The sequence below is a fragment of the Sebastes fasciatus genome, chromosome 6 (assembly GCF_043250625.1).
Source record: "Sebastes fasciatus isolate fSebFas1 chromosome 6, fSebFas1.pri, whole genome shotgun sequence".
NCBI classification, from domain to species: domain Eukaryota; kingdom Metazoa; phylum Chordata; class Actinopteri; order Perciformes; family Sebastidae; genus Sebastes; species Sebastes fasciatus.
Window position 1 is genome coordinate 19470952 of NC_133800.1, and position 16434 is coordinate 19487385.

General features: G+C 41.4%; 1 protein-coding gene across 7 annotated transcripts in view; it reads left to right on the forward strand.

Annotated features, from left to right (window-relative positions):
* LOC141769318 (uncharacterized) overlaps positions 1-16434 on the forward strand; it is a 322621-nt gene that overhangs the window by 68605 nt on the left and 237582 nt on the right. For all 7 annotated transcript variants that reach the window (XM_074638262.1, XM_074638260.1, XM_074638256.1 and 4 more), the window contains one exon: positions 15940-16052. In XM_074638262.1, coding sequence (XP_074494363.1) covers positions 15940-16052 — 113 coding nt within the window. The remainder of the gene's footprint in view (positions 1-15939; positions 16053-16434) is intronic.

The window sequence follows — 16434 nt, forward strand, 5'->3', positions numbered from 1 at the left end:
TTAGGCCTCTCCACACTTTTTATCCCTAGACCTCTGAGACCTCAAACTGCCAAATGAGTTGAATTATGGCCAGTTATGTGGAGTGGACCCGGCGTCACGGGGGAGAGGCCTGAGTCAGTGGAACTAACCACACTCCTGACCATTAAAAGGCAGCCTGACACTGCCTCTTCATCTTCCCCCTCTGCTCTCAAAAGCCGGCACTGCAAACCCATGTCCCCCAGAGGAGAGACGCAGTACAGCAAACCAACCAATGAGCCAGGCAGCTAGCCAGCCAGTCTGTCAGGCAGGCAGGAAAGCAACCAAAGCACCACTCTCTCTCCATAGTCGAGTTCTCACATCATTAACATTGTTAAGCTTTTCCTGGACTCCCTTTTTGTTTGTAGGTGTACCTATTTTTGCCCTACATTTTTGCCCTATATTTTCACCTGTTTCTCATCTGTCTCTTCCCTCTGTGTTCTTCAATCACCTTCCCTGCCATTTTTTTTCCTTTTTTTCTCTCTGCCCTTCAGCTAAGTGGGTGGGGTTGCAGGGTTATAACCACACAAGGTTAATTGCAGCAGCTAAAACAAGCCATGGCAGCCAGGGCCCCAGCTACTGTATAAAGGAGGTCGTCTAAGTCAGGCAAACCCTCGCAAATCCACTCACAACATTTACAGTCACACGGATGCTGATCACGCCAGCCTAGGACACCACAGTTTGCATCCTTTACAGACAGACACGGGAAACACACATGCACACACACTGCACTGAATTTGATCTGTCACAATAACAGGGGCATCATGACATGATGGATACAGCCCTTTTTTTCCTCTTCTCTCCCCCGTTCTGCCTCTCTCCGGTAATCTTGATGCAGTGTGTAATGTTTGCTGTAGCCGGCGGCTGGAATTGAATGAGTGATACAACCAGAGGTGCTGGGATTACCGTGGGCAGAATTGATGCTATCTGTCCAATGATGTGTTATTTTGTGGAAGTGAGGCAACAAACCGGAGAGAGAAATGGTCGCAGCACTCTGTATGATTTTACAGTTTAAGTGGTGAAAGACAAATAGAATAACAGTGATGTGCTAGCAGGGGTTGTAAATGGTTGAATAATTTTCCTCGATTTCAACATTCATTTATCTTTTCTGCACTCTTTTGCGGGGCTTCGCATGGCAGCTTGAATGCTATTTATCCCTCTAGTCTACTCACAATTGCAGCATCAGCTAGCTCGGCGCCCATCTTCAGAGGTGAGACAGGTGGCGTCCAGTCTCTAGTCCTCTAATAGGGTCGGCTCAGAGAAGGGGTCAGAGGTAAACTAATGACACCTGCAATAGATGCTTCTTCCTGGAAGCCTAAGCTAAGGCTGAGCAGAGGCTGGGCTAGTGGGAATAAAAGTGTGCTGCTGTAAGACTCAGCAGGCTGTGCCTGGGTCAGGTGCTAACCATTGAAAAGACTAAATTCAGCTCTTTCTGCCAGTTTGGGGCACAAGCTGAGGGTCCTGGGCTATTGTTGTGGGGTCAGGTTAAAGCCGTCCAGATTGCCAGAGCAGCTGACAACCATTCATCACAAACTCAGCAACAGTTCAGCACTGTATAGCTATAAAGGTCTGCGTAGGTAGGTTAAAGGCTTCATCCAAAAGTTTTCGCTTTTCACAGTTGTTCATGCAGTTTAATGGTGATATTGGTTTGGATTTGTACATTGAAGGAGGTAATCCTGATATAGTGAATGAACGTTGTTGTTAGCTCTCTTTTTTAACTGCTCTTGGAAACTTTGGTAGGCACCAATTTGGCCCGGTGCATCAATCACAGTAGCGTCTTCTTGTCCTGTGACTTTTTAACATATCAACAAACTTCTTTTTTCTGGGCTCCAGATGTGTCTCGTCAGGTATAACTCATTAATTTGGTCACTTTTTTAAGCTTTGCCTAAACCACAGTTTTGGCTTCTTTACATGCACTTGATCCATTTTATTTTGCAAATATTTCAGCCTGGGGTCCGAAATGAACACCCGCCAAGCACCAAATGCGGATAGATTTTCGGTTTGGCGAGTAAATTTCAGAGGGCTCACTTAAGGTGGGCTGACCTTTAAGGTGGACCAGCTATTCTAATTTTAGTGATAAGCCGCTCCTTCTGTGCTTTTGCTCATCTTTTTTTTTTTTTTAACACAAATTCGGTCACATACCGTATAGTAGCTTTTACGGGAAATGTCAGGAAGGTATGAAAAATTAGATACCACCCAAGCCTAATATTCAGGCTTGTATTTATTAACTGTCAATATATTTAAATTATTTTGCTTCAGATTTTTCACTGGTCTCATTATACCTTATCTCAATGAAATGTACTGAAACAAATGTATATGTGACCCAAAAAAGCAATTTATTATTTTGGCCAGTAAAAAATATGCTTGGCCAGTGGACCCCTTGTGAGTCAAAAAGTTAATTTCGGACACTGTTACAGCTATTGAATTCAGTATTTGCAACTACTCTCTCTTCTGTCACTCACTTAAATTTACAGTATGTGTAATAATTGTATGTTTTTTGGCTGGCAGAGAGAGACTGTGCTGTTGGCTTTGAGGGAAAAATGAAATAAGAAGGGCTATTTTTCTCCCCTCTGTAAACAGCTGGCAGCATCCCATGCTTGCACAATTAATGGGCATCTAATTGGCAATAATCATTTTTACTAAAGCAAATTTAAAATAGGCAGTTGCCCCTGGAACAAACAGCTGCTGGTGGAACCTTCTGGCAACATAGCGTGGATGTTTGAGGATATGGCTGATCAATGCTTACAGGAGGTGGTCCATACATGAACACTTGTTGGCATACACTTGCACAAGCTTTTCTAACCTGCGTTGCACTTATTTATTACCACATATGTTGTGCTTTAATTAAACTGTGTTGTAACATAGTTCCCATTGTTGGTTTTTCTAATTGTTTTAATACAACTGTTTATAATCCAAATTGCCTTCTGTGCCATTCAGTCAAACAAAACACAAACTGTACTATGGTGGTGTTCTCGCTCTGATGGTTCACCTTGGTGACACTGAAGTCTCTGATCAGATGTTTGGGTTTTTAACAAATAAGGACTATGTTATTCAGAGTATTGAGTAGGGCTGCAACTAACAATTATTTTCATTGTTGATTAATCTGTCGATTATATTTTTGATTAATCTGAAAATGGTGAAAAAAATGCTGATCAGTGTTTCCCAAAGCCCAAGATGACGTCCTCAAATGTCTTGTTTTGTCCACAACTCAGTTTATTGTCATAGAGGAGTAAAGAAACTAGAAAATATTCAGATTTAAGAAACTGGAATCAGAGAATTTTGACTTTTTTTTAATTTAAAAATGACTCAAACCGATTAATTGATTATCAAAATAGTTACCGATAATTTAATAGTTGACAGGTAATCGATTTAATCGATTAATTGTTGCAGCTCTAATATTGAGGACTGATATATATATATTGTATTACAGTATATTATGAGTGTAGATTCGCTGCTTACGTCTTCATCTTCCTCATATTTAAGTGTAACACCATGCTAAGGTACTTCTACTTTCTTGCTGCTAATTTCTGTCAGGTCATTAATATTACTTGAGTCACATACTGAACAGGATTATGTCTTTGTATCCAGAGATTTTGAAAATGTGCAAGATCACTGTAATTCCGAGGAAGTAATCCTTGAGCGTTGTGAGCACCGAACACAGTAAATTAAGTATATGGTGTCAGACAAACTTACAAAAGTAAAGTATATGTGCTTTAGTTAGAGAAACACTATGTAATATTTAGTTAAAGAGAGACAGTATTATATTTTTACAATGATGACTTCTCTGTGGTGTCAAGGACTTTTCAGCCATATTGGTTTTAACATACTTGTTGAATCCTCTTTTGGCAGCTTTTAAGGTCAGCCCTCTGCAATGTGAATCTATAGAGTTGTGATTTAATTTAACTGAAAGCAATCCCGCCAAGGTCATGATTCAATAATAAAATACTATGAAGAAGTACAGTACTGGCAGGAAGGACAGAGCCTCGCGGCTGGCAGACAAGCAGGCAGTGAGCAATGAATTAAACACAAAATTGTGCTTTGCCATATAACTCATCTGGCCGCGAGTTACTCAGACTGAAAGCCAAATAGGACATGAAAAAAAAAAAAGTGAAACTGTAGTTCATTTGATAGAGGTACAGTGAAAGTCTCTGCGACATTGGCTTTGGGACTTCTAATATAATGCGCAAATTAATTTACATGATGAAGTCTCTTCTGCTTTAAGCCTTCCCCTTGAAGAAAGGTGGAATGGGTGAGGGTAAAGAGGGAGACAATGAGTGTGTAGGATGCTGAAAAGTCATGTCAAACAACCTGATTGTGAAAAGGGAATGGATTAAAGGCATTGTTTGAGCTGGAAGAGGAAGGTACCTTCCATACCGCTGGCTCCCATCTTATCTCGCCCCCCAACAGTGGTCTAATCTGTTGGTCGAGCACGCCTGCAAGTAATTTCAATCCGTCAGACAGACAATGGAGCTGCCACCTTGTTGCTCATCACGGATTACTGTACTGCGCATCCTGTCCCGCCCCTACACAGACCCCTGACAAAGGACTTAATTGAATATCCGTCCATGGCTAATTTGTGTGTGTTCCATGTGGGAATATATGTAAACAGAAGCCATACAAAAATACATACACACTTGTTTTCACATGCATGCTCTTTACAGTAAGCACATAAACAACCACACAAAGTCGTGTCCCCTATAGGAATTTATTTAGAGGCTCTTTGTTCATTTATTCTGGTGTTTGAAAGTCAGGTATTATTGCTTCCAATCTTTGTGGCTAAACTGTAAACAAATTGAATGGACCGGATTCAATTAACTCTGTCTAACCTAACATATAATTACATGAAAGCACAGAGTGAGGAGTGGGAGATAATGGAGTTTTTTTTTACCCTTGAACCTTAACCCTACTTTTCCCATTTGTTTATCAAATTAATTTAAGCCAGTAGATTTGTTATGCTTGGGCTTAAATACATATAATCACCCCATTTTAGCTTTATATTACACTTGTGCTTAAACTAATTAATCCTCAATGTTTATCATGCATAAACAGCGATGGCTTTGCATTATACACTTACAGAAGTTTTAATTGTCAATCAAAAATGATGATTATTTAGCGCCATCGCAATTTCACCTCAAGACACATCTTGTCCTTGCTTTTAGACAAACATCGGGGGATGACATTGAATGACATTGGTCTTAATGACGACACGTTGGAGGGTTATTTCACCGGGAATTGGTTGCATTTTAAAAAGACAAATTTTAAAAATAAAAATAAATAAATTCCACAAAATTGCTTTTCGAAATTCTAAATAATAAATAAATTTTTCTGAGACTCTAGAGTTTGACCAGTGGAAAAAACAGTGTTTTTTTCAACTGAGGAGAATATCGGTCCATCCAGGTTTTCTGGAAGTGACAGCTGTGCTTCATCTCATACGATGATGTGTTAAACAAAACACTGCCCACATGTTTGCCTTAAACTAAGTAGCCCTTAACTGCTTGGACAGACAGCAGGCTGTTGCACTTTATGTATTTGTTTATTTTCAAGATAAGGGGCCTCTTTTATGGATAAGCAGCTGACGCTCCCGCTCTGTCAAGCTGGGACAGGCTGAGGGAAGATAAAATAGAGTCTGTTAATCTGGTGCTGGTGAGCAGAGAGAGCGATGTTATTGACCTACGCTGGCAGCAATGTGTTTCAATTATACACCGCCATCCATTTGTCAGGCAAGCGGAGCGATGGGGGGGACACGGAGTTCAGGCCTGGGTTAGAGTCATTCTCCATCACTTATGATGTGTCTTTGGAAAGCACTTTAATTGAATTACCCAATTTATTCTTCAAGCAACAATGCCCTGGCCCAGACCCATGACGTGAGACAATTAGATACAAGTTTAAAATCAGGCAGTTTGCATACTTCATCTTTCCATGGTGTACACAGGGACGGAGACAGTTAACTTATGGTGACTTTCTTTCCCCTCTTCATCCGGAATGAATTCTATTAATGCGACTCTATCATGACAATTTTCTCTTACACCTTCTTGGTGCGGCTGCTTGACGTACAGCTTCATGGAACCTATAATATGGTAAGTGGCGCTGCCTGTGTGTCGCTACCACCCGTGTGCACCATGTGTGTGCATTCCGTCGGACTGCAACTGGTAATTTGTCAGCACAAAACTCCCAATGCTTTTGCTAAGTGGGCAATTGAGACTGTAATGTATTGTACTGTATAATCAGCTAGAAGATAACTTCAGCTGATGCACAAGCAGTATACCCTTGACCAGTGCTGAAACTTTTCTAATTCATACAATCCATCATAGCCAACATTTGAAATGCGCTCTGTGTAGAAATGGTGGCTTCTCAGTTGCACATCCAAATGTCTACATCTGTCTTTTGACTGTAGCTAGAAGAATGCAGCATGTGCAAGGCGCATTGTCAAAACTACGAGTTTTCCTCCTTTGTTCACCGATCTTCCAAGCAGATTTCCTTGAATATTTTCCCCAATATTTGCAAATTGCAAGTGGTTGAGCGTGATTAATTCTAATCAAGTTCAATTTATTCTGGTAGAGCAGCTGGAAGAGGCCTAAGTGTTGCCTGCGTTTTGTCTGTGAGCTGTCTGACAAGATGGCCAGGCTGTCGATCACCTCGGCCCCAGTTCCAGGTGTAGGGAAGGTGCTTGTGTCAGACGCACACTGGCCTACTTGCACTCTGGCCCTCGCACCTGGCCGTTCACCAAACCTTGATTGTCACTTCATCCATTTCCACCAAGACAACAAGTCTCGCTGTCTGCTCCCACTATCTGTGTCTAATCAACGGCGTTGCTCTCCCAGTATCTCCGCAGCTCATCTTGTTAAGGGCGAAAGAATAGTGGATGAAAATGTACTCTCTATAAGCATGTAATGTACACCAATTATGTTAATTTGCAGTGTTGCAGATGGCTCAGTGTTGATTGCAGTTTTAGGATCAGGAGAGGCACGCTGAAATTTGAATGTGGGAGTCACGTGACACTCATTACTGCATAACCTCAACCAAAAATCCCTTTGTCACTCGTCATCCATCTGTGCTGACTGTCTTTGACAGATAAGACTATGCAGAACTCCATGCAGCTAAAGAGTTGCACAACAAGAAACACTCTCCCTAGTTTTTAATTGGCAGTTCCCCAGTTAAGCTGAATTTGGGTGTGTTCTCAAGACAATGAGTGATATGAGCAATAAGTCATCTGAAATGGCAGTGATTGGGAGATAAAAAAAGAGGATACTGTCCTAATACAGGATTATACTGTCATTTACAAAGTAATCACACAATAAATACTCAATAATGGGCAGTAAATAGAATCATTGAGACGTGCGTTGTATTTTTTCCGCGTGTCATTTTCCTTTGACAGTCTACCTCATCGGGAGATGGATAGTTATCCACTCCCAGCGTGCTGGCTCCAGGGGCAGGAGAAGCCACTCCAAATGCCAGTCCTCTATGGGAACTGTGACATTCGAAGTGTGCCAAGGTGTGCCGTGTGTTAGGGAAGCATGTGCAGTCGGCTGTAAATTCATCATCATCATCAGCGGCCATGATGCTCTTTGTTGCGGCTATTGAGGCGAGTCAGTTTAGCCCCCGTCTTCTGTTAGACCACGCTGAAGTGAACCCATGCTGATGTCCAAATGAATGGAGGCCTTTCATGAAGCCAGGGCCATTGAACTCTGGAGACAGAATATTGCCTTAAGTCCTGCAACCTTTGTGGCAGGGGGTTCCTGCCAGGCATGATTCCTGTTTAGTGAATAAGTGGGGTAATTATGGTGCGGTTGGGGCTGTGCGGCAAATGTCACCAGCAGATAAACAGTGGGAGCAACCCTTCCGTAAAGGCCTGATTTATCCGCCCTGGACCTCCTGTAGCCTGCAGATGAATTAGGAGCGCTTGGGTGTAAAAAACACAAACTAGCTTCTCTTGATTTCACTGGAGTTCAAGGATGCATATAATTGGAGAAACGGTAGTTAGCAGATAAGGCCCCTTGTTAAACCTTATTGTGTCACACACCACATCTCATGCTGGTCTAAAAGGCAGGTGCAGGTTTGATCTATAGATGCAATAGCAAGGATAGTGTATGAATAAAATGAAATAGCACTGTTAGGGTGCATCGATCCCACTTTTTCAGTCTTGATACCGATAGCGATACCTGGGCTTTGGGTATCGGCCGATAACGATCAGTTACCAGTCTTTAATTAATAAGCTGTATGCCTCACTGTGTGGAAGTGACTGGGATCATTCTTATATGTGAGGTAAGACAACATCAGGCCTGACTTAAACATTGCGTTTTTAATTTTGTAAAACAAAATGTAACAAATAAATACATAGATAACATAACACAAATTGTTATTTATTATTAAAATAATACTTTTTTCACCAGCAAAAAAAAATCTTCAAAATTAACAGGAATTACAATTCAAGTGCAAACCTTTTTAATGCAGCAACAAATTGGTCAAAACTTCAACAGGAATTAAAATTCCAGTATATAACGTATATAAATATAGAATTGAATTTAATAGATCGGCCCCATTGTCACCGATATCCGATCCAGCTATTTGGGTCAGTATCGGCCCGATGTCTGATCCAATATCGGAATCAGTGCATCCCTAAACATTGCAGAGATTTAAATCTTTGGTGCTGAATACAAGTTGTTTCAATAGCTGTGACACATACGGAATGTAACTTTTATATTTCTGAACTACTAATGGAAACTAGGGGTTGTAAAATAATCCCTCACACTTATGATTTTATGTGTTGCTATTAGGGAATGTGGAGCTTAAACTTCTCCATTCCAAGTCACCTCCTCCTGTATCTCTGATTGGTGGATGAAACCACATCCATTGCACTCCATTAAAGAGTGCCCACTCACGCGTGACTGCAGGGCAGCCTTTATACCATCATGAGCCTGGGGAAATGGGAGAGCCAGCCAGCGTCGTTCCATTACCTGCTGAAATGGATGCCCCTGTATCTCCTCCTTGATTAGCTTTGTCTCGAATAACAATGATAGCTTTAAGTGTGTCTAATTGAGGCCGGGCTCGCCCTCCCTCTCTGTGTGAAAGTGCTTACTCATTTTGTCTGTCCTTTTAATAATTACATTATCATTTTACGCCCCTGCCGGTTCCTTGGGAAGTGGGCTGGCGCTTTTGTTGAAGTGAAAGCTCATTATTGGAGCTGAATTATGTGCAGTTTATTGATCCCCATGGTGGATTATGGTGCTCTAAGTTAGTCTAGACAGAATAGTTAGCCAGATGACAGAGAGGAAACATAGAGGCCCCAGGGGAAAGATCCCTGGGCTCAGTTAGCAATTAATGCCTGCCAGGTAATGGAATTTAAGTTTACACTAAATCCACCAATGCCTTGACATTTGAAGTGCCTTATAAAAAAACATTAGTCTAATGAGACGGTCGAGAGCAGGAGAGGCATTCTTTTACACACTGTTTCTCTCTCTCTTGCACTTTTCTTCTTCATCTTCTCATCTCATCCCATCCAAGCACACAAATGCCCTTCTATCACCACCCTATTCTGATACTCTAGTTACAAAATTCACACTGGAAAAGAGTGTATGGTGGTGCTTTATGGACATGTGTTTTCCTCTCTTGATTGGCCTGGAGCGAGTTTGATTGATAGGCTTTAGTTGGGTCCATTTTCCAGACAGGCTTTGCTAATCTCCATCTTAGGCTGGGTGAGGGTGTTTGTGTGATAAAGTGCACAATGAGCGGGGGAAAGGCCAAAGTGCTGAGTAAGAAGCCAAGCAGGACATTCATCTCTATAAAGCCGAGGATGGATAAGGATAAGGCTATCCATCATTATCTTGATGAACACGCTGCATTACCAACGGCATTGCCTCCCTGCCATCCAGGGCCAGCGGCGGTTTGTCCTCCCGTGGACTTGGGAGGACCTCAGTCACATGAGGAGTGAAGGGGTGGAGTCAAGTCCATATTTTTTGTCCAAAATTGTTGCACGTTTTGAAATAAATACGACCTCACGTTGTGTCAATCACATTTACGCACCGACTACGAAACTGTCGTCCGTCATTAAAGTTTTCGAAACAGGTTAAATTTTCTGCGTTTTTTTGGCATCTGTCAAAAGTTAAAAAAGAGGGTTGTTTGACCACTCAGAGCCACCGTCCGTGCAAACGTCATCATCCAAAATAGCATGATAAACATTTACTTCGTCTCCAAGCACAAAGCACTTTGCGATGAAAAAATAAAAATATACAGAGATATGTAATTTAAAGATATATTGTGGCAGGTGATTGCTGAACAGCTTGGAATCAGGGATGGTCACTAAACTAAGGATGTACGAAAGATTGGTCAGCAGTGATTTTGGGACTAGCACTACCCATTGCACCCACACATTTAATTCAGTTTTGTAGGACTCAGTGTGCAAGGTTTCTGTGCGTAACATTTTTTATCGGATGACAGATTAAAAAAATGCATATGAAAAATATGGACTTGGTGTGTAAGACCTTTTAAACATCTGGGTTATGGCTATGTATTATTTGATATTTTTTGATACTGATACATTACCCAAGTTTTGTTCTTCACATTAATTTTTTCAAAATCTAATTGAAACATAAGATTGAATAAATATCTCTTAAGAAATACAAATCATTCATTCTTTATTTTCATTATAATAATATTAAATGTTATCTAAAAACAAACCTCCATATAAGAACTGCCTCAAGAAAAATAGTCTAAGATCGGCAAACATTCTGATTAAAATATCCATCTATCTGATTGAGGATTAAGTAAATAAGATCTCACATCTGACCAGACATTCAGAGTCAGCTTGACAGATTTCAATACTTGGAGCTGGAGGCACATTTTGGTTGGGATCAGAAAAGTTTCAATATTCAGTGCTGGTCTGGGTGTCTGAAAACAGAGATGGTCAGTTACTTTTATACAAAGTGGATTTACCTCTCAATAAAATCCATGTCCTTCCCATATAACTGAAAAAAATATGTTCACTTGCACACACACTTTATTGGGGCAGACAGCCAGTTGCTAAACTCCACTTTAAAGGGTGGCCTTAATGAAAAATACTGGATAGTCAGGCAGCGTGCTGCACCGGTTAAAGCAGCCTTGTACGTCCTGGGAGCGAGACAGGGAGCCAACAACTTTACCCCGTAATGAGGCCAATATCTAGCTCAAAGCCTTTCTGTGCCTTTTGTGTGGTTTACCGTGTCCTTGGCTCATAAGCCTTGATAATGTTAGTAAATACATACAGAGGCATGGATAAACTGGGCTGTAATCCACACTACCTCTAGATGGAAGAGGAAAGGAGCGATACGGGGGAGAGGAGAGGAGAGAGAAGCAGCTGATTAGACTGGTTTTACTGCTCCTCTGCCGACCTAGAAAAACACAGCAGCCCTGACCTTGCATAGCAGAGCCCTTATATATCTAATGATCTCTGAGTACCTTAATGATACAATGTGTTCTCTCTCCCACTCTTTCGCTCCATTTTGCTTATCCTTCTTTCATGCCTTTCTCTCCCTATTCTCTCTCTTTTAGCACAAGCCTGTGCACACGCACACTAGTCCTCGCGCACACAAAGTACACAGCCTTGAAAACCCCAGTCAGCAGTTTGGGCTAGGAGTCTAGCAAATGAGCTGTCCTATTGAAATAGAAAGGAGAGTGCTCTGTGCTGCAGAAAATGCTGCTACGGCAAGCCTTACAGAAGAGGGACGTAGGGAAAATTACTTGTTCGGACAAAGAAACATGAGAATGTCCTTTCACTACAAATGTACCAATTTACATTTAGACCGAGCAGATTACATCCATTTGTTCCATATTTTATTTCCTTTTTACCCTTTTTTTTTTTTTTACAACTATATCTCATCTCATTATCATTCATAAAACACCACTAAGTGGTGTAAGTGCTGTAAGAGAGAGGGAAAAAATGTCCAATTCAAAAAATTTATTTTTTCTCAGCGATTCAGCGTTCGTTCTTTCCGCTCCTCCTAGGTACTCCATTGGTTTGAACACTCTTGCAGTGTGGTTGGACTCCTGCAGTTTAATGGCGGCTGTTATACAGATCAGCTTCATTGCATCAAAGATGACTAACCAACCGCAGTATCTTCTTACATTCTTAAAGCGGTCTGCTGAATAATGTGTAATAGTCTCCCATCCCACCAACAGAAGGGTATTTTGAAGACATGATGGCTGATTGATTAGATTCACTGATCAAGTAGTCTGATACGTCACAATCTGCAGCTTTATGAAGAAAATAGGGCTGTCAAAGTTAACGCGATAATAACGTGATAACGCAAATTCGTTTTAACGCCACTAATTTCTTTAACACATTACCACAACTTGCGATTTTTAGGTTGTAGTGGATTCAGCTAGAGTGAAGATAGTGCTATCACATGAAACTAAAAAACCTAAGGAATCAATTGGTACCAACCATGTCATACTAGCTTGTCGGGAAGGAGGTTAAATAACGCTCCATGGCCATTTTCAAAGGGGTCCCTTGACCTCTGACCTCAAGATATGTGAATGAAAATGGGTTCTATGGGTACCCACGAGTCTCCCCTTTACAGACATGCCCACTTTATGATAATCACATGCAGTTTGGGGCAAGTCATAGTCAAGTCAGCACACTGACACACTGACAGCTGTTGAGTTTGCCATGTTAGGATTCGAGCATATTGTTTTATGCTAAATGCAGTACCTGTGAGGGTTTCTGGACAATATTTGTCATTGTTTTGTGTTGTTAATTGATTTCTAATAATAAATACTGTATATATGTACATACGTTTTCATAAAGCAAGCATATTTGTCCACTCCCATGTTGATAAGAGTATTAAATACTTGATACATCTCACTTTAAGGTACATTTTGAACAGATTAAAAATGTGCAATTAATTTGAGATTAATTAACTATGGACAATCATGCGATTAATTGTGATTTTAATATTTTAATCAATTGACAGCCCTAAAAAATAAAACATATTTCTTAAGTCTTCATTAAGCTGTTGAGTTCCCAGGCCATTTTGTCAATGTGTAGAAAACAGCTTCCACTGGCTTAAGTCATTCATTCTTGCGTCTAATTCCCTCTCTTTGACCACTTAAAGCATAAACCTCCATTTGGTCCTGGTATTCCCCCCTCTCCCTCTATCCACCCACAGTAATTAAGTTTCCATTCTGTGCTGAATAGGAATGTTAAGATGGAGGGTTATCACTGGGGTTCTGTAGCCTCACCCAATGAAACACCTATAGTGACCTCTCTGATTTACCCAACAGGGGTTCCCCTCCTCCTCCCCCCCTCGATATCCCTCTCCCCTTCATGGCCATCTTGTTGTGTGGTCTCCTCTCTTCAGTTCTCTCATTACTCCCTGCGTGAAGGCCTGGGAGGTGGGTGGCAGGGGAGGAGCGGGGTGGTTGAAGAGGAGGGCTTCTGTCCCTGGATGAGTGAGTGTGGATAAGAAGTTGTTTGAATTCATAATTGTGCTCTTGTGAAGGGGGAGATTTGTAAAGCAAGGCTGGGTTCATTGTGTGGCAGTGCGAGTCCGGTGGAGGGTGCGAGCCGTTCAAAGCTAATGTAATCTACGCTATTAGAGAGGGTTAATTAGCTGCTGAACTGGAGCCTGAAGAGCAGGCAGAGAAGGAGAGACATAGAGAGCGAGACACACAGAGAGAGAGAGAGGGAGAGAGGGAGAGAGAGAGACGGAGGGCGGGCGGGCAGTAGGGATAGAGAGGTCTTCAGGGAGTCATTAGAGACTGCTTGTTGTAATACAGCCACACAGTCAATAAGGCTACTCCTCTGAGGAGTAGAAGAAAGGCAAAGACAGACATGGAGGGAAAGAGTTTCACACCATGAGAAATATCTGGATGTCAGCAGCTCTGCCACCACTGGACACATTTTTGGGAAACCAGAGATGAATTCTATGGCTTTATTTTCACCCTCTGCTGTGTAAGGGCCATTTTAGCTTCAGTTATCCACATAAATGTACTTTATATAATACAGCATCACCACTTTTTCACAATATAAACCATATTTTGATGATTATTTACTTTTACAACCAATCCCAGATGACCTAGAAATTGATGACATAAAAAAAAAAAACATTTTTTTGTTTCTGTAAATGCAAAAACTTTGTTTGTGCAATGTTTCTTTTCTACAGTACTGTACTGTATGGAGCTCTGCATCATCATAAAGTCTCTGTGATAAACTATTGTATTAGATCAAACTGGGTATGAAACTACAGTGATTTCATGCTGTACCTATATATATCTATAGGCCTTGTCACACTGACTGAAAAACACCTTTAATAGCTTTGTAGAATTGCATAAAATATAATGTCAACATGTTAGAAAATGACTTCTGTTACACACTTGACATGGATAAGATGTGGTAGTCCTTTCAGTGACTCGAAATGGCAATCAATGAATGTGATTGAATGTCCTGTGATTCAGTGATGACCCTTCAACTTTAGGTCATTGTGGTTGTAAAAACCTTTTTTCCAGCACAGTGGTCTCATTCTACCATAACATAGTAGAGCATTTTTTCAGCATTTTATGGCCATATTATGCTTTAGTGAAATGAAGCAACTTCAAGATACAAGACGTATCGATTTCCTGAAGGCCTTTACACACCGGGGGCATGACGAATAAACAACATGAGAACTATTCATACCGGCAGCGGTGCTATTTACCAACAGTTGCAACACTTTTTCAAGAAAAGATACAAATCGATTTGCGCAGGCAGAGTACCAACTACAAAAAAGTCACTTTTTCGGCACGTAATGTTTGTTTCCTGCGTAAAAGTACTCATGACAAAAACAACAGTCAGAAAAAAATATATTGAATTAATCACACACAAAAAAAACTGTGTGTAAAAGTCTTAAATCATCAGGAGTAAACACCAAATGGAAAAAAAATCTTTGTTCTTGGACCTGCCTTCTTCTGCCTTGAGTTTGTTAATAGTTTGCATTATAGTGCACAAGAAGATATCATCTATCCATCATGTACTGTACCTGCCACTGCTCTGCTGCATAAAGGCCTGCATTACTTTCTGCTCAGTGTTTTTCTTCTCCTTTGCTGTGTCATGCAGGTGGAAATCCTCAGTTAAAGTAGCTCCAGTGAAGCTCTGCCGGCCTGCTGCTAGCAGTCTATTTGTATTTATCACTGTGTCCTCTAGTAGTCCATCCTATGCTGCCATGGGTCTCTTGTCGCTCTGAGCAAAACTTCACTTAAGATGGGTAGTTAGTGCCTGTTCCCCTGGCATTTTAATGCAGATTAATTACTTTCCCTGGCCCAAGCAATCCATTTTTGTTTGTTTGTGGATGTTTTTAGCTTTTTCTTGACCTTGGGGTGAAGAAAGAGAGAAAGAAAAGGAGAGGGGAATAAAAAAAAAGCCCTCCACAGTAGACTTATACCCTCAATTTAATAGCCGAGTGAGGTGTTTCTCCAGCATCATCAGATCAATGGAGAGTAAATAGCCCACACTTCTTGTTTCACAGTGCAGTATTGATCTTTTCCTCAGCCTCGGCTTCCCTTTCCCCGGCATCTCGTGTCTTTCAACCCCTGGGACTGTGCTGATTGCCATAGATTGGACAAGCTAACAAGCGCATGATGAGGAACCAGGCTTTCTTTTCTTCTCATAGGCTGTTTCATTTTTTTTCTTTGTGGCACTGGCATGAACACATACAGACAGACAGACAGACATACACACAGGGACTTAAAAACATCAGATTTACACAGCTCAGCGCCATAAAGGAGTATGCTGCTTCTTTTCTTGTTCCCTCTGTTGTTCACGTTGTTCTGTCTTCATCTACGCTGAGAGGATCTACTGTAGCTGTGCCTGTCTTCGGGATGTTAGCTAGGCTGATGGAGTATACCAACTTAACTACAGAGCTACTAAGAGATACAGTGTCACCTCACTGGGAACTTTTTTTTTTTTTCTTTTTTCAGCTGGCACCGCGTTTGTTCAAGAATCTTCCATCATCTCTGAAAATATCTCAAGTGGCCTGCGGAGAGCGACACACTCTGTTTGCGCTGGAGGACGGCAGCGTGGCGGCATGTGGGTAAGTTCAGTGTCAACGCAGCAGACAGTTCACTAAAGAGGGGATAGGAGGAGAGATGAGGAGGCAAACCCCTCCCCACACACATCCCAACCCCCCTGATATTACTGCATAGGCAAATTAAGGTCAGGGGAAAGATCGAAAGGTTGTGTGCATGTGTGCGTGCGTTACATTGATGAGAAAGTCGCTGGGCGTTTAAACGTAAGCATGTGTGTGCGCACATGCTCGTGTTTGCGTGTCTCTTCGGTTCTGCTCGGCATGCAAAGTTGCAATAAATCTTGTTGAGAGCGGTTAAGAGAGCTGCATGTGCTGCCGGGTGGCTCAGGATCAATATGAAGTATGTTTATTGAATCCAATAGTTGTGTTTGTGGAGAAGGGGAATAAG